Source organism: Salmo salar, chromosome ssa01 (assembly GCF_905237065.1).
Source record: "Salmo salar chromosome ssa01, Ssal_v3.1, whole genome shotgun sequence".
Classification (NCBI taxonomy): domain Eukaryota; kingdom Metazoa; phylum Chordata; class Actinopteri; order Salmoniformes; family Salmonidae; genus Salmo; species Salmo salar.
Window position 1 is genome coordinate 159,493,243 of NC_059442.1, and position 20,954 is coordinate 159,514,196.

Sequence of the window (20,954 nt, forward strand, 5' to 3'; positions counted from 1 at the left end):
ATATCAATGATGGAAAGAGTTGAAAATGCAGTAACCACATTAATACGAGTGCTTCCAAACTGGACAATATGATGCATAAGAAAACACATCTGTTAATTATTAATTTATTTTAAGTGCACATACATTTAAAACTATAGAATTTCTCTGAAATGTTAAGACCACTTTGAAAGAGATTTGGGAATAGTCTAGCAGTTTCTAAACCCCAGGGAAATATTGGCTGCATTCCAGGCCAACTACATTGCAGTCACCTGCCAGATCGCACAACGCCTGGATCATATCAGCTACCTGTAGCATATGACGTAGCAATCTTATACCTGGCTGTGCAGTCGATAATAGGGCACCCATTAGTTGCTGTGTGTACTGCAGCATGACTGCAATATAATCAGACTAGAACAGGGCCAATTACTCACCTGAAGTGCTAATTTTCATGGTACTGTGGGTGTAAGCATTAGCCCAAAACGTTTTGCAACAAGAAACAAGAATTTCTACTTTCTATTGGAAAAATTCATGTAGAGCCCTCCCCGTTTCATTCCATTTGGTTCCTAGTGATTACACCCCTGGTGATTTTTTGTTGTTGTTGTGTGGGGGAGGTGGGTTTATTCATTAGTCAGTTTCCATTGCCAAACATTTTCCATCAGAAACAGTTTCCTCCACACCAGAAAACTTTAAAAATAGTTTCTATTGGACAAATTTAGGTAGGTCCCTCCCGGTTTTGTTTCATTTGGTTACTAGATTACTTTGCAACAGATACCGACTTACGAATACACCCTACCTCGAGTGTGATTGTGGGTTTCTTTACAGTGGACATACAACTGCGCTCTCAGACACACATTTACAAGGCAGTGAACATTCTGAAATGTTAATGGTCACAAAGCAACTGCAGTATAAAATACTTATCGGTTATGACACCTTAGAGTAATTTACAGACATGTTAGTTTACATCGTGCTCAACGCTAAAGGTCTAGTTTTATTGTAGAGGTGTTACATTTTTTATTTAACAGTGGAGAATATCTGATTTACCAACACAATGATAGCTACACAAAGCACATTTGAAATGTTTAAGAACAGTCAACAAATAATGCAAGTCTGCGAGATCGGCAAATGAGGATCTCACTAGGAAATAGTGAAATAAAACAAAAATTAAACTGTTTTCTTTGTAAGAAATCCAGTTCATGTTGCAACCCTCTCCCTATGTCTTTTATTGGTAGCAATGAAATGGACAGGAAAGAAAGCCATTCTTGTACACAACCCAAAGAAACGTACTGGGTGACTAACCGTTTCCACACTTTCTTTGGATAACCTGTCATTTTAGTGGCCTACCGTCCCACTGCCTTCTTCTCAAACGCTTTTAAAGCACAATACCACTTCGCGTAAACAATAACAGTCAACATCCGTGTCATACTGGAAGGCGCACAAATTAACCCCCCCAAGAGTCCATGTAAACAGTTTTGGCTTCAAGTATAAGACTTAGGGTTAATATGTGTTTTCTATTGTTGGAGACTATTTGACTTGAATCTGTTTGTGTTGCATGAGCCAGTTTATAATTGCATAATCCACTTAGTAGTAATAACTTGTCATTGGTTAGGATGTTGGGACTGGAGATTTATTGCAGTGCAGGGGGGGGTTTAGATTGTGTGTGAGAGACTATAGTCTCTCTTACACACACCTGCCCACAAAGGATCTGGACTCATGCCAACATCAATAGGAGGGAGGAACAGACAGTTCTTGCCCAGCAAAGACTGACTATTTATCCTAGACACAAAGAGGTGACCCCACCTAGCCAAAAGGTAGAAATATACATGCATGTGTGACCGGTTTGTGTGCTATGGAGCTGTAGCATCCACCTTGGGTGTAATACATCTAGTTTAAGCTTCCTTTGGTGTCTGTCTGGAATTTGTACCAGAACCTTACACTGATTGTTTTGTACCTCTGGATTTCTTTTCATAGTGTACATGTTAAATGTCATTATAGGGCTCATCTGTAAAAGAGACCAAGGTCTCCAAATGACTCCCTGCCAAAATAAAATAACGTGTGATCTCAGTAAGGCTCTGTGTGGTACTTGCTAAAACATTTGACATGAGCTTGTATTGGCCAGAGCCCTCTATTTATCAATTGAAATAGAAGGTTCTAGCAATGGCCATTTCTATTAGGCTTACCAAGGACTGGGGGTGACATAAAACCCTGTTCCCTGGTACAAATGTAATAACCTGCCAGTAAGCATAGCTAACAAGCTTTCCCTTAGGCTGCATGATATCCCAGCATTTAGCTCTCCAGAGAGGGTTTCCTCTCCAGAGAGGGTTTCTTCTTGATTCTGCTTACCAGACAAATCAATCTGATCTATTGCTGTTCTGACAGAACCATCCCTTTAAGAGGCAAAGGAAGGGTCGAGGTGTTTCAGGACGCCCCCAACCAGATGGAGGCTTCCAGCGACGAGGACGTGGATGCCAGCGGCATCTCTTAGCGGAGCGGCTTTGGCTGTCACACTGGGCTTGACAGGGATGACCCTCTTGTCCGGGTGTGCCAAGACAGAGTCCCTGCCCTGGCTGAGCCACTGGAGGGCGCTGAGGATGCAGGGGAAGACTAGGGTTTTGCTGCAGCGCTCGGCTGCCACCAGGGGGAGAGCGTCGCGGGAGATGAGCAGCTGGGCGCCGGGCTTCTCTTCCTGGCCGTTGAGCAGGCGCCAGCTCCTCTGGTTGTCCAGGCAACGGGTGAGCATGTTTTCCACGGAGACATTGAAGTTTTGTTGGTCTGAGAGGGAAGGCGTTCGGGGGGGAAAGGTTACACAATGCTACTATGCTAGATTCTTCCAGAATCAAAATGGGTATAATTTAAAATGGCAGATTGTACCATGCAGAACTATTTTATTTTCACTTTTCAAACATTAATAGCCAGAACAGAAAAGCAACACGTCGGCCAATAGATTTATGACAATGTTTGCTGGTATGGACACCATGTTAACACAGCAACATCTTTCTTTGCCCTTCCACTGACAGTGAAGTGAGAACATGCTCACATCTACACCAATGATTAACACAGATAGCGCTGCATAATTACAACGGCAGAGCTATTCATTTAGTCATACTAGGCTACTGTTTGATCTGTCAAGCCGCAGTCATTGACAACGTAGTTGATGTATGTTATGCCTGGCTAAAAATCACAATGTGATTTACCTGCGTTACATGATGCAATGGCCTCTGTGATGTTGGGGCAGAACACAGCAAAGTCAAAATGGCATGGCTGAAAACCCAATACAGAAAAAAAACTATCAGTTACAGTTGTCCGACAAACATGGCATATATTTTTACATTTTAGTCATTTAGCAAACGCTCTTATCCAGAGCGACTTACAGGAGGAATTAGTGTTAGATGCCTTGCTCAAGGGCACATACAGATTTCACTTAGTCGGCTTGGGGATTCGAACCAGTGACCTTTCAGTTACTGGCCCACCGGTCTTAACCACTAGGCTAGCTGCTGTCCATACAGTGCGTTTGGAAAGTATTCAGACCCCTAGACCTTTTCCACATTTTTTTACAACCTTACTCAAATGTATTCAATAGTTTTCCCCCCCACTCACAATACTCCATAATGACAAGGAAAAAACATGTCTAGAAATGTTTGTAAATTTAAAATCTCACATTTACGTAAGTATTTAGACCCTTTACTCAGTACTTTTTTGAAGCACCTTTGTAAATTGCTGCCAGTAGAGTCTTCTTGGGTATGACGCCACAAGCTTGGCACAACTGTATTTGGGAAGTTTCTCGCATTATTCTCTGCAGATCCTCTCAAGCTGTGTCAGGTTGGATGGGGAGCGTCGCTGCACAGCTATTTTCAGGTCTCTCCAGAGATGTTCGATCGGGTTCAATTCCGGGCTCTGGCTGGGCAACTCAAGGACATTCAGAGACTTGTCCTGAAGCCACTCCTGCATTGTCTTGGCTGTGTGCTTAGGGTCGTTGTGTGGGAAGGTGAACCATCACCCAGTCTGAGGTCCTGAGCGCTCTGGAGCAGATTTTCATCTCTGTACTTTGCTCCGTTCATCTTTCCCTCGAGCCTGACTAGTCTCCCAGTCCCTACTGCTGAAAAACATCCCCACTGAGTTTGAAGGTAGGCCTTGAAAAACATCCCGAGGTACACCTCCAATTGACTCAAATTATGTCAATCAGAAGCTTCTAAAGCCATGACGATTTTCTGGAATTTTCCAAGCTGTTTAAAGGCACAGTCAACTTAGTATATGTAAACTTCTGACCCACTGGAATTGTGATACAGTGAATTATAAGTGAAATAATCTGTCTAAACGATTGTTGGAAAAATTACTTGTGTCATGCAAAGTAGATGTCCTGACCGACTTGCCAAAACTATAGTTTGTTAACATGAAATTTGTGGAGTGGTTGAAAAATGAGTTTTAATGACTCCAACCCAAGTGTATGTAAACTTCCAACTGTATGCATCTGTTTATTTGTAATAAATTTGCAAACATTTCTAAAAACATGTTTTCCCTCTCATTATGGGGTATTGTGTGTAGATGGATGAAATCATTGTTTCTACCTTTTAGAATAAGGCTTTAACATAAGAAAATGTGGAAAAAGGAAAGGAGTCTGAAAACTTTTCAAATGCACTATATGACAATACCATCACAACAGGATGGGCTGACATCATTTGTGATTGGAAACATTGATTTTGAATGTTTAGTACTTATCATTGTTGGGCAGTTAACCCAGCCTAGTGTACTCACCACCAGTAACTTAAGCATGGCTGCAGAGTCTCTCTCCCCTGTGGCGTTGAACAGTAGCACTCTGACCACAGGACCACTGTGAGGAGACATAGGGCAGGTATACGGTTAGGATACCAGAGTTTATCAACTGACAGACTTCGCTTGAATTGCAGAGCTCAACAAATAGTAAGGTGCATAGACCACAATTGACAGGACAACACAGACGTAATGGAGCACAAACTCACACGCAGATACTGACCCTGTGGTTCTTTCGTGTTGAGAGGCAACCTCGCTGAACCAGCTTACACAGGCCAGCATGCTACGGGTGGTGTGGGCCCCGTCCAGGAAGTAGGTGACTGGGCCATGCTTCAGAGTCTGGGTCCTCCCCGGCCACTCAGTGTCCTCCAGCCCTACCGCCCAAGAGGAGAGCGATGTACTGTTGCTGAATACCAAAATGGAACCCTAGCATCTACTGCAGATCTAAAATGATTGGATATGTGTAAGCAGGAAGTTGCGCTGGAGGCTTCCTTGGTTGTTGGTGCTGAAACAGGGGAACGAACCATGGACCTTGATATACAGTCCACATAGTCCTCTGCTATAAAGCCAACCCCCCCTCCCCATCCTCAAATTCTGAGAAAAACACTTAGTATTTTCATGACCTATCAATGCTCAGGTGATTGTGTTCACCCCCGTGGGTTTCAGAGGCTGTTATTTTGCAGGTGAGTGTGTTGGAGTTGTTCTTTTGAACTGACCTTTCGCCATAATGGGGCTTGGCTGGAAGCCAGCGGCCGGCGACACGCCTTTACTCTCGTCAGCGGGGGAAGGGATGCTCTGGTCTACAGGAGAAGAGTAGAAGATGAGGAATACACATGACCTGAAATCACCACACAATCAAAACATACCGTGTCCAATAATCTCACACCTGTGTACACCCAGGTTGTTCCTTAACCCTACCACCCACAGACCAGCCTCAAACACTCACTCCCACCTACCAGGAAGGCAGCGTCTCTGTAGCCAGCTGTGGCTGAGCTGCAGGGCAAGGGAGGCGTTGGAGCGCTGGTGGTGGCCAGCCAGGCCCAAACGCAGAGGTTCCGAGTCAGCAGGGTACTCCTCCAGTTCTGGGCACACCCAGAGAGGACACTGAGGAGGAAGAGAGGGTAGGAGAAAGTCAAGTTATTCAAGGATAGTCCAAGGGATAGATATCAACGATCAAAATTTACACCAAAGTCAGATATTATGCCATTGTTTGTGTTACCCTGAAATGTGACATTATTAAACTATTTGCTCATTTACTGCTTGCATACATCATAGAATTTTGACGAGGCTCTTTGAAACTTGTCATATGCCCGCCCAGGATAATGTTTTCCATTAAACCACTGAGGTCACTTCTGGTGACTTTTTAAAAGGACATTTTACTCCAAAATGTATCAAGTGGTGCACCACTGCTAAATACAGGGGAAACAGTGTTCATACTTAATTGTAGGCCAAGTATCTACACACAGTCTACAGACAATGTATCTTGTTTTATGACTTCTTTATTGGCTCTCACCCCAATCTCCTTTGCTCTCTCTTTGAGAACCATCATAGGGCCGTCTGGTTGCTTCACAGTGAAGGCAGGAACACCTGGCTGAGGAGACACGAGAAATCATTAAATAACGTCAGTAACTACTACTGTTTATTTCAGCATAGTCAAATGTTAGCACTTGTGGCTTTATTGGTGTTTTACTACATGCATTAAACAATCATGCGTCAATTGAGGCTACTTTATTACATTCTAGAGGTGCTGTTATGAAAAAGTTCTGAGTCAGAATGTATCAAAAGTGCAGCCTTGACAACGCAAGAGTTACACTGTACTGCAATCTAACCTTAAAAATGCCCCCTTTCTGCCAGGCAATTTTCTCGATGGTGTCCCCCAGTATTGAAGTGTGATCTATACCCAGGGAGGCGATGCCACACACCCACGGCCTCCTGTCAGAGGAGGACATACAGAGCATAGACTACAGAGTTCAGTGGACTCAATGGATCGTCACACAAAATAACTTTGTTTATACAGCAGGGAAAGTGAGAGTGAGATAAATGGTCTGTATGATACTGCATGCAGAGGCTGCATGAATTAGATTTTTAATCATATTTCATGTTAAAGGTAGACTCTAAATGACAGCCATGTGGTAGAGGTGAGCGACACGCAACACTCCGATCTCACAGCATCTGCGCATGTGCACGGGTTCACTGCACGCTGTTAGAGCGTGGTAGCCACGGGAACAAAACAGAGAAGTTGAGCCTCGTGTTTCAACGCTCTTAGTGGTTGCGGAAATTGACCCACTAGGTGGTTTACTTTGTGCATCTACGTCATAGCGCTGAGTCTACCTTTAACTAGTCTGTATTAGCTGCTTGTTTTGGAAGTGTAACCAGTGGGTGAAGGGTGAGAACAGAAATTAACTGCATGTCAGATCTGCCAGTTCTCGTGTTGGTGACCATCTACCGTAGTACTAGCTCTGATCTGACCATGGAGAGGTCCTCCAGGCGAGAATGATTTGCATCTCAATTATGGGAAAGTACAGGGGCAAGTCAAATGAATAATTTGTCCAGCGTAGAAAATGTATGCCATACATAGTTAGAAGTAGATAAGCATATCAAACCTGAATGCTTGTGCCTACATCACATCTTTTGAGTGTTTAGCTCATTAAAAAAGTATTTTCTCAACAACCCTCTTAAAATAGCACCTAATGTCTCTCTCGCTCTATCAACTCTCCCTCCAGGACACCTACACCACCTGATGTCACAGGAAGGCCAAAAAGATCATCAAGGACAGCAACCACCCGAGCCACTGCCTATTCACCCCACTATCATCCAGAAGGTGAGGTCAGTACAGGTGCATCAAAGCTGGGACTGAGAGACTGAAAAACAGCTTCTATCTCAAGGCCATCAGACTTAAACAGCCGTCACTAACATTGACTGGCTGCTGCCAACAAACTGACTCAAATCTCTAGCCACTTTAATAATGGGAAAATGTATGTAATGAATTGCCACTTTATATTAGATAATGTTTACATAAACTACATTATTCATCTCATATGTATATACTGTACGCTATACCATCTACTGCATCTTGATGTATCACTAGCCACTTTAAACAATGCCACTTTATATGTTTTCATTACCTACATTACTCATCTCATATGTATATACTGTACTCCATACCATCTATTACATCTTGCCTACGCCGTTCGGCCATCACTCATTTATATATACATATTCATTCCTTTACACTTGTGTGTATAAGGTAGTTGTTGTGGAATTGGTAGATTACTTGTTAGATATTACTGCATGGTCGGAACTAGAAGCACAAGCATTTCGCTACACTCACATTAACATCTGCTAACCATGTGTATGTGACCAATAAATTTGATTTTTAACAATAAATGGAGACCTTTCATTGCAAAATGGGGCTGCTAACAAATGGGAGGCTTGACGAGACAGTCAGTCACGCCTTGTTAATGAGGTCGCACCATAGGACAAAATGGTCGAAGGGCTTGTTGAGTGAGTTCAATGAGACATTAGGCACACAGCAGTAGTCACTAGAGACTTTGGAACTGAGCCAGGGGGTACAGTGAGGGGAATTAGGGTATGCTGCAGAGGGGGATTCCATGAGAGGGAATGGTTACATCAGCTGCAGCTGATAGAAATAGATCTCTATGATGCTAATCGAATTAAAGGTGATTATGGACCATTGAACTAAATCCTGTTTGTTTCCCATCCCATAGGATCCAAATCCATGCTTCTTACCTGATTATGTTTGTGCAGTCGTAGGCTCCACCAATCCCAACCTCAATCACTGCCAAGTCCACCTGCATCACAAGACGACAATATGGGTGGCTGAGCTCAACCCACATTTCTATTCAGTCATTTCAAGAGGTCAATTGAAAGAATTGATGAGTGCCATTTTTTTTTAACCAAGAAGAATTGAGTCATGAAACGTAATTTACTTCCTGATTTGATGAGTCGATCCCACCCTGTGACAGATAGGCCATAAATCTCTGGAGAAACGTTTACCAGTACAGGTTGTGACTCATTAGTAGCCATGAAGACACCACCACCAATATAAAAGGTCACCAATGGGTCACCACTATGCATTATAGCGCCTGGAAAACATGATGGCCCCCTTGTCTCCTTTTTCATGCCAATCCTATCAGGTGTGTGACGAAATGAACAGGGACTGAACGGAAAGGGAGCAACCACCAGCCCCAGACATCCCAGCAACGCTGCACAGGGACACCAGAGGTATGATGGGTAATACAGGACCTGATATGAGAGATGTGGTACACTGGTTATAGCGACCTACCTTCTCCTGCAGGAAGACGTGGAAGGCCAGGATTGTCAGGAAGCGGAAGTAAGCAGGCATACTCCCCCCGTGAGTGTCCTGAGAGGGGTCAAAGGTCAACAGGATATTACTATAACAGCTTTGTAATATCTCTTCAACATCTCAATGAGCAGATACACAACCTCATTTAAGGGCGACAGCTACAGCATGGGACATCTACAACAAATCATATGACACACATGCACTGGTCATTATAGGACGAGATGTTTTTCATTTCCTTCCTAAACTCAATTATCAGTTCTTAAGGCTAGAGACAGGAATACTACACAAGGTAAAGTGGGCTGAATTCAGGCAATGGCCCAGGCCCAGATGTATAACGCTTACAGGCAAATTGTGAATGGCCCTGCTATTTTAAATGAATGAAAAGAACTCGTTTAGTTTCAAGTTCAGACAGTGGTACTTGATTAGTACGTCCAACTTGAAGATATTTGAAGAATTTATTAATTACATTTTATTTTCTCTACAGGAAAAGAGGGAGCAACTTGTCATGGTTGGAGAATGTGTCATATTCTGAAACACATTAAGGACACACCCATCTCCTTGGAGGTCAAAGACCAGGAGCACAGAAAGCAGAACTCCAAACCTTCACTACAATTGGAATCGGAACCTTTTTACACAACTACCTTGGTTTCATACAGCCGTCCATACACCTGCCAGAAATATTTTGTGAAGAGTTCTTTGCCGATTGGTTTTCCATTAATTCTTATCCTCTCCCTGACTTGTACCAAATGTGGGGAACTGCAATCGACAGAAAAGGATGTGTTAACAGTCAAAAACATGAAGACTTAAAATATCATTGAGGATTATTCATTCTTAAAAACAGGGGTATGGTAAGCGAACCTTTGCAGTAGAGTAGAACTTCACTGAAACATTTCTCAATTTCTTATGACTAAAATGAGTCTCATTTCTCCAATACATCTTCAGAAGGGTTAAAAATCCAAAACACGGGAATGTTTATCTAACACTAATCTAATAAAAACAGTTCTGTACGAATGAGGTTTATGCAGCGGGCTAGGTCTAATAAATATATATTTTTTTTATATAAAATAATAATTGGTAAAATCATGACGTCTGATCTTCAGGTCGGAAAGTCTGAGCTCTAGAAAGATTCCAGAGTTTCCGACTTGGATGACTGTTCAAAACAAATTTTCCCAGTGGGGTCGTTTTTTCTGAGTTCTCAGTTGTCTTGAACGCACTGAAGGCGGAGATTTCCGATTTCCCAGTTGTCTTGCACCGCATCATGCACAAATTCATGTTGTTCCTATGACCAAAGAAAGTGAAATGTTCCTCAATATTAAAATAGACAAACTGCTAATAACAATAGAAACCCAGGGCTATCGATACACTTGGCTAATCATTAATTGCAGCACGAGTGGATGTAGGGAGAAGTGCGTTGTGTTTTGTAATAATGTTGAATATATATTTAAAAAAAAGTGTTAACAGAGCTGAATAAAAACCAGACATGAACTCACTCAAAAGCCACAGCTCTTTGCTGTATTGTTTGACAGTCTCTGGCCATGGTTTTAAAAGTTATGAAATCTCACATAGGCTGTGGCCAGTGTTGTGGATGCTGTTTGGTGATTTGAGCTATCCGATTGGCCAGCGCAAATGGCACACTCGATTTAGCCACAGTCGATCGTGACCACTGCTCTGTAACTACTACACAAGAACGTTGGCTCAGCAGTCAGTGAACTTAATGAATAATGTTTCATGCAGGAAATCAGATGACAGATTATGGCTGGGTTAACTGGATGAGGCTGGTAACCACAAGTAAATGTCCTTAACTCAGCATCAAAACAGCCCTTTTTTTCAACAATTAATTTTCTGTAGGCAGGACTGTTCTGGTTTTGATACTTCTTGATATGTACCTGTAAAATCCAGTCCGAAAACCGTAACTTCTCAGTATATGTTCTGTGAAGGCGCACGTTGACCCCTGAAAGATACATTTGAAACATTACTCACCTTCTTCCCACAATGCCATATCAAGTTGTTTACAACATTTGTTTGGCAAACTTTGCACAATATACAAGCTTGGGGATAGCTCATAAATTAGTGGATTTAAACACACACCTTTCCTTTCGTTCCTGTGACATGAATGATATTGAGATGGTCAAGTTCTTCCACCTTGGAATCAAAACGGGAAAACATTTAGATTAGTAGATAATCAATTCTTGACCATTTCAAATGACAATCCAGAAGAGAGCTAGCTACTCCAGAATAAATGGTAGGGGGGAGACACTGCTGTAGAATATATTTACCACCAGGCCTGCTCGCTCCAGGAAGCCCCTCATGGCCTGGAGCTGGAGTTGAGGGTGACCCCGCTCTCGACGCACTTGCTCCAGGGCACAGGCATTGGTCTGTAGGGTATTGAGGGTGCACACTGCGTCCTGTAGTGGCAAAAAAAATCAAGAGTGCATGTGGTTTTTAATATCTCTTGGATGGCATTTTATTTTACCTTTACTTAACTAGGCAAGTCAGTTAAGAACAAATTCTTATTTTCAATGACGGCCTAGGCACAGTGGGTTAACTGCCTTGTTCAGGGGCAGAACGACAGTTTTTTTTACTTGTCAGCTCGGGGATTCGATCTTGCAACCTTTCGGGTACAAGTCCAACGCTCTAAACACTAGGCTACCTGCCGACCATGAAATTAAAACCTTGCCAATTCCACTTTGTAGTGTTCAATACACACACGTGTTTCATTAAGACTATAGTTGATAACGGGGGAAAAATGCTTACATTTTAACAAAATCATTTCACATGCTACAGAACGGTCTAAACTTTAAGCAGACTGTCACTGTCTGTTGAATGCATGAGTTTACCATTGTAGCTATATTTACTTTGTTAATAATCTCGCACCATGACTTTACCAGCCACACGTAGCCGGCTGTGGGCTGAGCTATCCAGCTAGAGATAGTAGAGACCGTTTGTGGAAATAGCTAGCTTGCAAGTAAGTGAAAGTTGAGCAGGTATGGTTGGTACAGTAGCTACATTTACTGTCTTAACAGTACACACGAACTTTTTTAATTGGGGCGTTGGGGTTTGCATACTAAGTAGTTTAAGTAGGCTAACAAAATATTCAATTGCTCAGCGGAACATTTATTATTATTGACAAATAACTTGAACACATTCATGCTGCGAAGTTTGCTAAAACGGACACGCGCCATGCTGCCTAGCCTAATAACTTGCAGCAGAGACCAGATTAGCTAATGTCCACCCCAAAACCAGTCCAATCCAGCAACATTCGGTAGTTTTAATAGTATATGTCCTTTGCACGTGGACACTAGTTTGCTGATTTGAAGGTAAATGATTACTAGATAGATGGCGAAGCAGCAAAATGGCTCATTTATTTGTATGTATAGCAAGCTGTTGATCAAGTTGAACGTGAGCCATAAACTTGTCAAACTAGCGAGCTAACGTTAGATAGTACGTTAACTTGCTAGCATATTGGCTAGCAGATGATAGCCACAGTATCTTACCTGATACTCCATTCTGTGAAGTCGCGGTTCTGCCTTTGTACTTGAATACTTCACTGTGGTAAACTTGGACGACCAGTCCTTCTGGCGGAGGAACGCGGCAAATACGGAGCCCCGCTCCAACACGCGAGAAAAGCGTACCATCATGGGGCTTGTGTAAGCGCACACAGGAAACTGCCGCCAAATTTGGGCGATATTCCTGTCAGAGCGTGGTGTCGTCACGCCACGCCTCTTGAGAGAAATGTCTTCTTCTTGTTCTGTGGGTTTATCGGCGGTTGGCATCCAACGTTATGGTGCATTACCGCCACCTACTGTACTGGAGTGTGGGCCAGAAACAAGGAGGAACTAAATCCTACCTGCCAGCCCCGTTTCTCTTAAAAAAAGACAGCAACATTTTTGAAGCTGGATCTAATGATGTTCTACACATTATGCTCATAGGAGAGAGGAGATGGATGTGAAGGTGCAAATGAGCAAGTCAGTGGCTAATTGAATCATATGGACAGTGGTGGTGTAGTGATGCCAGGAGCAGTGAAAGAGCCACACCAAGGGCAGGAATCTATAGAGTACCGCATTATACTACCTGAGTCATACTACCCATATAACCTAGCGGTCAAACAGGGAAATGTTTCCAATCATTTTTACACCATTCGTTCGGTTTGTGTCTCGTGTAGGCTTACCCTACATGAGGCCAAGGTGACTTTTATCAATATATTTGCCTGTATTATCCCTCAAAAATGAAATGCTAATTAGCTGCTAATTCATAGAAATTTCTGCAGGACCTTGACATGGCTTTTTTAGTATTGTTTTCTCTCTCCATCAATTACTGTCATCTATTGTTCTGGATGTGGAATTGGTGTAAGAGTATTTCCTTTCGAAATATTCCACAAGGTGGCACCATACTACTATGAGCGGTATAACAACATGACCTATCCGAATCATATACAGTACATTCCAATTTTAGTCTCTCAGTTTGCGATTATAACCGTGTGTATATCAGACAATATACCACGGGTATGACACAAAAATACTTATTTACTGTTCTTTTTTTACAGCAATAAAGCACCTCGTGGGTTTGTGGTATATGGCCAATATACCACGGCTGAGGGCTGTGTCCAGGCACTCCGCTTCATGTTGTGCTTAAGAACAGCCACACCCGCTTGAGTCTTATTGCTTAATTATACAGTGGTATATCAAAGTGGATGTAAAAAATAAATCCAGGACAGGAAACAATCTTGAAACCTCTACACTGGTTGAATCAACGTTGTTTCCAAGTCATTTCAATAAAATTACATTGAACCAATGTGGAATAGACGTTGAACTGACGTCTGAGCCAAGTGGGTCATGTCAAAGACGCTTAAAGGTGCAATCCGTAACAGTATCGGCAATGTTGTGAGTGTGTTTGTTTCAGGTTGATTTTGTTTGCCACAGGTGATAGAGAGGATATTGGAACGACCTTAATGTAGTGACCTTGTCAAAAGTTGTGGATCTCTTGGTGTAACGGCTGAGATGTTGGGTTGACAGTCGCTGGAACTGGGTTCGTAGTCCCAGTCAGGGTTATCGCCAAATTTGCTACATTGGTGTCAGAACGGTCATTAAGGCCATCGGAGAGGCATGTACACATGAGGGACTTGGTATAGAAAAGCATGGGGACCGAATTGTAGTTACAACATTGTGCATTCAAAGTCCTATTCATGCATGAATATGCGAGACCGAGCTGGATGTTACAATACAGTTAATACAGTTAATATGTCATTGCCATTCTAAACCAATACTTTATAACTCACTGCAGGACATTTTTATAGCACCATAAAATATTGAAGTCAGTTTTCAAATATTTTCTCTCCACACCTTTAATTACTTCAATATCACAATAAAAGGTGACTTTTTGTCACACCCTGATCTGTTTCACCTGTCGTGCTTGTCTCCAACCCCCACCAGGTGTCTCCCATTTTCTCCCATTATCCCCTGTGTACTTATACCAGCGTTTGCGGTTGTCTGTTGTCATTTCGTCTTGTCTTGTCTTACCAGTGTGTTTTCCCGTTTTCCAGTAACTCCAGTTTCTGTTTTATAGTCCACCCGGTTCTGACCATTCTGCCTGTCCTAAGCCTGCCTGCCGTTCTGTCCCTGTTTGACTCTGCCTTGAATTACTGATCTCTGCCTGCCCTTGACCTGCCGTTTGCCTGGCCCCTGTTTTTTAATAAACATCTGAGATTCAAACTATCTGCCTCCTGTGTCTGCATCTGGGTCTTTTCCTGAGTCTTGTCATTACGAACTGGCTATCACTGACCCAGCAGACTCGGACCAGCTCTGCAACACCGTATCCTCCCAAGGAGCCACCATTGGAAGACACAAGGAGTTACTTCAAAATCTTATGGAAGGATTCCAGACTTGACCACACATTCAACACATTGCTGGAGCAATTCCGCAGATTATCTATTAGGCAGCCAGCCATAACAGTAGCCTCACAGTAACCCCGCTGTCAGCAGCGGGTCTCCCCAGGCTCCTCGAGAACCCTGCTTACCTCCTCCGGAGCGCTACACTGGAGATTCAGGAACCTGTTGGGTGTTTCTCTCCCAGTGCTCCTTCATCTTCGAGCTGCAGCCCTCTTCTTTACCCTCGGACTGCTCAAAGTTAGAGCACCTGATAACGCTGATGTCCGGGAGGGCTCTCGCCTGGGCTATGGCGGTGTAGGAGCAACAATCTACCGTGTGCTTCAGTCTGGAGGAGTTCATGGCAGAGGTAAAAAAGGTGGTCGATTCTCCATTGTCTGGGAGAGGGGCTGCTCAGAAGGTACTCCTCCAACGTCAAGACTCCTGTAGTGTGGCAGACTATGCTGTCGATTTCCACACATTGGCCGCCGAGAGTGCCTGGAACACGGAATCCCTGTTCGACCCGTTCCTTCATGGATTATCGGAGGAGGTTAAAGATGAGCTCACAGCCCGGGAGCTGCCCATAGATCTCGACTCTCTCCTCGCCTTGACCATACGGATTGATGGGCGACTACAGGAACGTAGGAGGGAGTGGTCTGTTCCCAGTCACATTCGTTCATCCACGGATCCACCTTACCTCTGAGGAATCCCGGAAGTCCCCGGCCTCAACATTACCAAGAGAATCCGAGTTCCCCCGGGTATCACAGAGGTCTGCCGACTTGCCTCCTCCGGAGCATATGCAACTTGGCACAGCTAGATTGTCTCCTGCCGAATGTTTACCCAGACTGAACACCAAGAGCTGCCTGTATTGTGGAACTACAGGACATTTAATTCCTAACTGTCCATTAAAAGACCAGGCTCATCAGTAAGTACGAGTACGCTGGTGGGCCATACAGAGAATTTCCAATCTCCCATTAATTGTACTGCGCTCCATGCCATCCTGCTGTGGGATGACCGGTCTAAATCTCTCCGGGTACTCATTGACTCTGGGCCTGACTAGAGTTTTACAGACGCTACCCTGGTGTCAAAGTTTGGGTATCCCCACTCAACCCCTCTCCATTCCCATGGACGTCAGAGCGCCGGACGTTCACTCTATTGGCAGTCACCCACAATACGGTTCCGATCAATCTGCGAGTGTCAGGCAGTGTCAGGCAGTGGGTCTATGCAATTTCTGCTCATCGAATCTTCTCAGGTACCCGTGGTATTGGGGTTTTCAAGGCTTCAGAGGCACAATCCCCTCATCGCCTGGACTGTTGGTTCTATCAAGGGTTGGAGCCCGTTCTGCTACGCTCATTGTCTGAAGTCGGCACAGGACATCTTCCTGCGAGCTTGGGAAAAGCCTCCAACCTCTCCGCTGTTCCCACAGAGTACCAGGATCTCCAGGTTTTCAACAAGGTCCGCACCACAGCACTTCCTCCGCATCGGCCCTACGACTGCGTTATCGACCTTCTCCCGGGCACTACACCACCTCAGGGGGGTGGCTTTATTCCCAGTCAGGTCTGGAGACCAAGGCGATGGAAGGGTATATTGGGGACTCCCTGGCTGCAGGGTGTATCCGGCCATCTGTCTCCCCCGCCAGCGCAGGGTTCTTTGTGGAGAAGGACAAAACCCTGCACCTGTGTATCGACTACCAGGGCCTTAATGGCATCACAGTTAAAAACAATACCCGCTACCACTGATCTCCTCGGTCTTCGAGCCTCTCCGGGGGCTACGATCTTCTCAAAGTTGGACCTAACCAGATGTTTGTCCTGGACTCTGCTGTCGTGTCTTTGGCTATGCCGGATTAAGTGATATGACATGCTAACTTATAAAATGATTTCTCTGTAATTAATATTACCTGATTAAGCTAATCATGTAAATGTAATTAACTAGAAAGTCGGGGCACCACGGAAGAACGTTTATAGAGCCGTTATCTTCCGAATAAACTCTTAAAATACTTAGTAATATTTTACATCGATAGCAGTCAATGTTAACCCTTGTCTTATTTTCAGTCTCATAATGAAAGTTGTAAATTCTTGGTTATCTTCACGAACCCTGGCTAACAAGTTGAATCAGCAATACCAAATTGGGTTTAATTATTTATTTACTAAATACCTAACTAATCACACAGAATTACAAATACACAGAATACAATGATGTCATACAGAAAACGTCCCTGGTGAACGGAACCTGTATGAAAGCTGGTTACATAAAGGAAAGGGGGTTGGGCTTGAATGAAAGAGCGGGAAGATTTAGGAACAGAGAAACAGCAGCTATGCTATCGTAAATACATTATCTTATGCATTCTAAATTACCGCCCATTTGGAAAAGGAAAATGCAATAAATATTTACTCTGAGCTGCGCTTCGGTAGATTGGTCGTAGATGCTGGCCGGGTTGGCCAACAGATCTTCCTGTAAACTCTTAAGAATGTCTCTGGTGGTAAATTGGATAAGTGGTGGTATCTTCGTCCGTCTGTTAGACTGGATCCGTCGTCCGTCCTTTCCTAGCCCACGTAAGCAGTGGCCGCTGCTAACTCAACGGCTAGGAAGTAGCACTTCTGTAGTGAATAAGCTCAAAGTTCATACCATTCGCCACCAAAGCTCACGCCGAGGTTGGCTTAGTTCTGTACTTGACATGTGTGTCCTTCTAACGTAGAGGCTGCAGACCTCCCGTACTGGAACTACCGGGTTATCTTTTCGTCAAAGGATTATATAGTGGAGAGGGGGAGGGAGGTGTTTCATCGTTTATAACCGCTGTCTCTTCACAGGGTTGGGCCACTGATCGAGCAGGGCACTTTCCTTATGAAAACCCAATTCTCTCGTTTGGAAGCTAAAATTACATTTCATCTCCTAACAAACATTTTCAATATCAAACATTTCAATTGCATAACAATTCCATGTGACTCTGATAACTAGAGGGTGGATACTTTCCCAGGTACAGTTTATGTCGTCCTGTCATCAATCATAATGTCTCAGATGACAACTGAAATGAAATCCATACTCATTACGTTATCAAGCATATTTCCAACTGGTTTTTTAACAAAATATGGTTCCTTTTCCCCATTTGTTTGATGTTCCCAGACTCTCTATATTTAACACAGGTTATTCCGGTGGACATGGTCTCTGATCGCGGTTCTCGTCCCGGTTCTGGAAAGTATTGTGCACACTGATTGGGTCGTCGGCCATCCTGTCCTCTGGTTTTCACCCCAGTCTAACGGCCAGTCGGCGCAAGCCAATCAGGACCTGGAGACGGCTCTTCGTTGCCTCGTCTCCTCCAACACCATCACCTGGAGCCAGCAACTTGCATGGATGAAATACGCCCTCAACACCCTTCCTTCCCTGCTCGGCCACTGGTCTTTCGTCCTTCGAGTGTTCCATAGGATATCAGCCTTCGCTCTTCCCTGAAGAAGGGGTCAGCATACCCTCGGCCCAGAAGTTAGTCCGCCGCTGTCGCCCTACCTGGAAGAGAGCCCGGTCTGTTCTTCTCAAGACTACCTCCAGGTATCGGTGACAGGCGGACCGCCACCGGACCCCTGCTCCCCGCTACTGTCTTCGGCAGAGGGGATGGCTGTCTCGGGATCTGCCCATCTGGGTGGAGTCCCGTAAACTTTCCCCCTGTTTTATCAGCCCTTTCCACATCGCTAAGATTCTTAGCCTCTGTATACATGCCACTTTTCATGTGTCCAGGATTAAACCTCTGTCTCACAGCCCTTTGTCTCCTGTTTCCAGGCCCACCCCTCTCCCCCATCTCATCGACGGACATCCACTTACCCGGTGAGGCGCCTCCTGAGTGTTCGACCTCGGGGCAGGGGATTCCAGTTCCTTTTTTGACTGAGATGGTTATGGCCCAGAGGAGGGGTGCTAGGTCCCTGCTTGGAACATCCTGGACCAGCCCTCATCGCTGAGTTCCGCCACCGGCATAATAAAATTTAAATAATAAAAAATAATAAATCTGTCTGTTTTAAGCTAGAGATATCTGTTTTTTTGCATGGGCTGCAACTCAATACATCGCATCCGCCGATGTCAGCCTTCCGCATCTGAGGTGAAAACCGGTCTTCTCACGAAAACATCTGTAGCGTCTCAACAGTTTGGCCCACAATGTGTTATGACCACTCTATGGAAGGATGAGACTCTCACCAACACAATGGTGTTCTCCGTTTTGCTCTACTGCCGATCTGCCAACTTATGTCTGTAGTGTTCAAACAGTTTGGGCTACACACTAAAATGACCACTGTATGGAAAGGTGAGACTCTCATGAACACGTACATTGCTCTAGGACACCCACAAGCCTCACAAGACTGGTCTGAATGTAGCCCAGTACCAGTTAAAAAAATGAATGGAAGTATACACCGAGTGTACAATTTCTTTTCATCAAATATATTTGTTGACACCAAAAGGGGTTCTAAAATGTCTTTACCCTTAATTTAACTAGGCAAGTCAGTTAAGAATAAATTCTTATTTAGAACGATGCCCTACCAAAAGGCAAAAGGCCTCCTGCGGGGACGGGGGCTGGGATTAAAAATATATATATATTTTTTTATAAATATAGGACAAAACACACATCACGACAAGAGAGACAACACAACACTACATAAAGAGAGACCTAAGACAACAACATAGCAAGGCAACACATGACAACACAGCATGGTAGCAACAAAACATGACAACAACATGGTAGCAACACAACATGGTAGCAGGACAAAACATGGTACAAACCCTATTGGGCACAGACAACAGCACAAAGGGCAAGAAGGTAGAGACAACAAAACATCACGCAAAACAGCCACAACTGTCAGTAAGAGTGTCCATGATTGTCTTTGGATGAAGAGATTGAGATAAAACTGTCCAGTTTGAGTGTTTGTTGCAGCTCGTTTTAGTCGTTAGCTGCAGCGAACTGAAAAAACGAGCGACCCAGGGATGTGTGTGCTTTGGGGACCTTTAACAGAATGTGACTGGCAAAACAGGTGTTGTATGTGTAGGATGAGGGCTGCAGTAGATATCTCAGATTGGGGGGAGTGAGGCCTAAGAGGGTTTTATAAATAAGCATCAACCAGTGGGTCTTGTGACAGGTATACAGAGATGACCAGTTTACAGAGGAGTATACAGCGCAGTGATGTGTCCTATAAGGAGCATTGGTGGCAAATCTGATGGCCAAATGGTATAGAATATCTAACCGCTCGAGAGCACCCTTACCTGCCGATCTATAAATTATGTCTCCGTAATCTAACATGGGTAGGATCATCTGAATCAGGGTTAGTTTGGCATCTGGGGTGAAAGAGGAGCGATTATGATAGAGGAAACCAAGTTTAGATTTAACTTTAGCCTACAGCTTTGATATGTACTGAGAGAAGGACAGTGTACCGTCTAGCCATATTCCCAAGTACTTGTATGAGGTGACTACCTAAACCTCTAAACCCTCAGAGGTAGTAATCACACCTGTGGGGAGAGGGGTATTCTTCTTACCAAATCACATGACTTTGTTTTGGAGGTGTTCAGAACAAGGTTTAAGGGTAGAGAAAGCTTGTTGGACACTAAGAAAGCTTTGTTGTAGAGCATTTAACACAATATTCGGGGAGGGGCCAGCTGAGTATAAGACTGTATCATCTGCATATAAATGGATGAGAGAGCTTCCTACTGCCTGAGCTATGTTGTTGATGTCAATTGAGAAGAGCGTGGGGCCTAGGCTTAAACCTTGGGCTACTTCCTTGGTGACAGGCAGTGGCTGAGACAGCAGATTTTCTGATTTTCTACACTGCAGGTAGTTAGCAAACCAGGCCAAAGACCCCTCAGAGACACCAATACTCCTTAGCCGGCCCACAAGAATGGAATGGTCTAGCGTATCAAAAGCTTTGACCAAGTCAATAAAAATAGCAGCATTGAGGACATTTAAGGTTGCAGTGACACATCCATAACCTGAGCGGAAGCTACTATAGACATCAAGAAAGCCAGTCAGTTGATTATTGACAAGTTTTTCCAACACTTTTG

At 44.0% G+C, this 20,954-nt stretch overlaps 1 protein-coding gene across 3 annotated transcripts; it reads right to left on the bottom strand.

Annotated features, from left to right (window-relative positions):
* Window positions 1-941: 941 nt before the first annotated feature.
* Window positions 942-12,776, bottom strand: fpgs (folylpolyglutamate synthase). 3 transcript variants are annotated; one of them, XM_014142591.2, is made up of 15 exons: window positions 12,565-12,776; window positions 11,347-11,475; window positions 11,159-11,212; window positions 10,957-11,021; window positions 9,709-9,826; window positions 9,050-9,127; window positions 8,494-8,555; window positions 6,573-6,675; window positions 6,257-6,334; window positions 5,700-5,847; window positions 5,460-5,543; window positions 4,953-5,117; window positions 4,729-4,804; window positions 3,171-3,237; window positions 942-2,748 (listed from the first exon to the last, which is right to left on the bottom strand). In XM_014142591.2, exons 1-15 carry the CDS (start codon window positions 12,706-12,708, stop codon window positions 2,581-2,583), a joined length of 1,539 nt encoding a protein of 512 aa, XP_013998066.2. In that variant the 5' UTR covers window positions 12,709-12,776; the 3' UTR covers window positions 942-2,580. The 3 variants fall into 3 exon arrangements, with proteins under 3 accessions (XP_013998066.2, XP_013998057.2, XP_013998048.2); XM_014142582.2 differs by having other exon boundaries at window positions 4,967-5,117; window positions 9,712-9,826; window positions 12,565-12,775; XM_014142573.2 differs by having other exon boundaries at window positions 4,967-5,117; window positions 12,565-12,775.
* Window positions 12,777-20,954: the final 8,178 nt, after the last annotated feature.

Coding starts and splice junctions, on each gene's coding strand:
- fpgs (XM_014142573.2), bottom strand. CDS start 12,708: ATGATGGTACGCTTTTCTCGCGTGTTGGAGCGGGGCTCCGTATTTGCC. Junction 5,848..6,256: donor AGAGAGCAAAGGAGATTGGG/GTGAGAGCCAAT, acceptor CTTCCTCCTCAG/TGTCCTCTCTGGGTGTGCCC. Junction 4,805..4,966: donor CAACACGAAAGAACCACAGG/GTCAGTATCTGC, acceptor GTCTCCTCACAG/TGGTCCTGTGGTCAGAGTGC.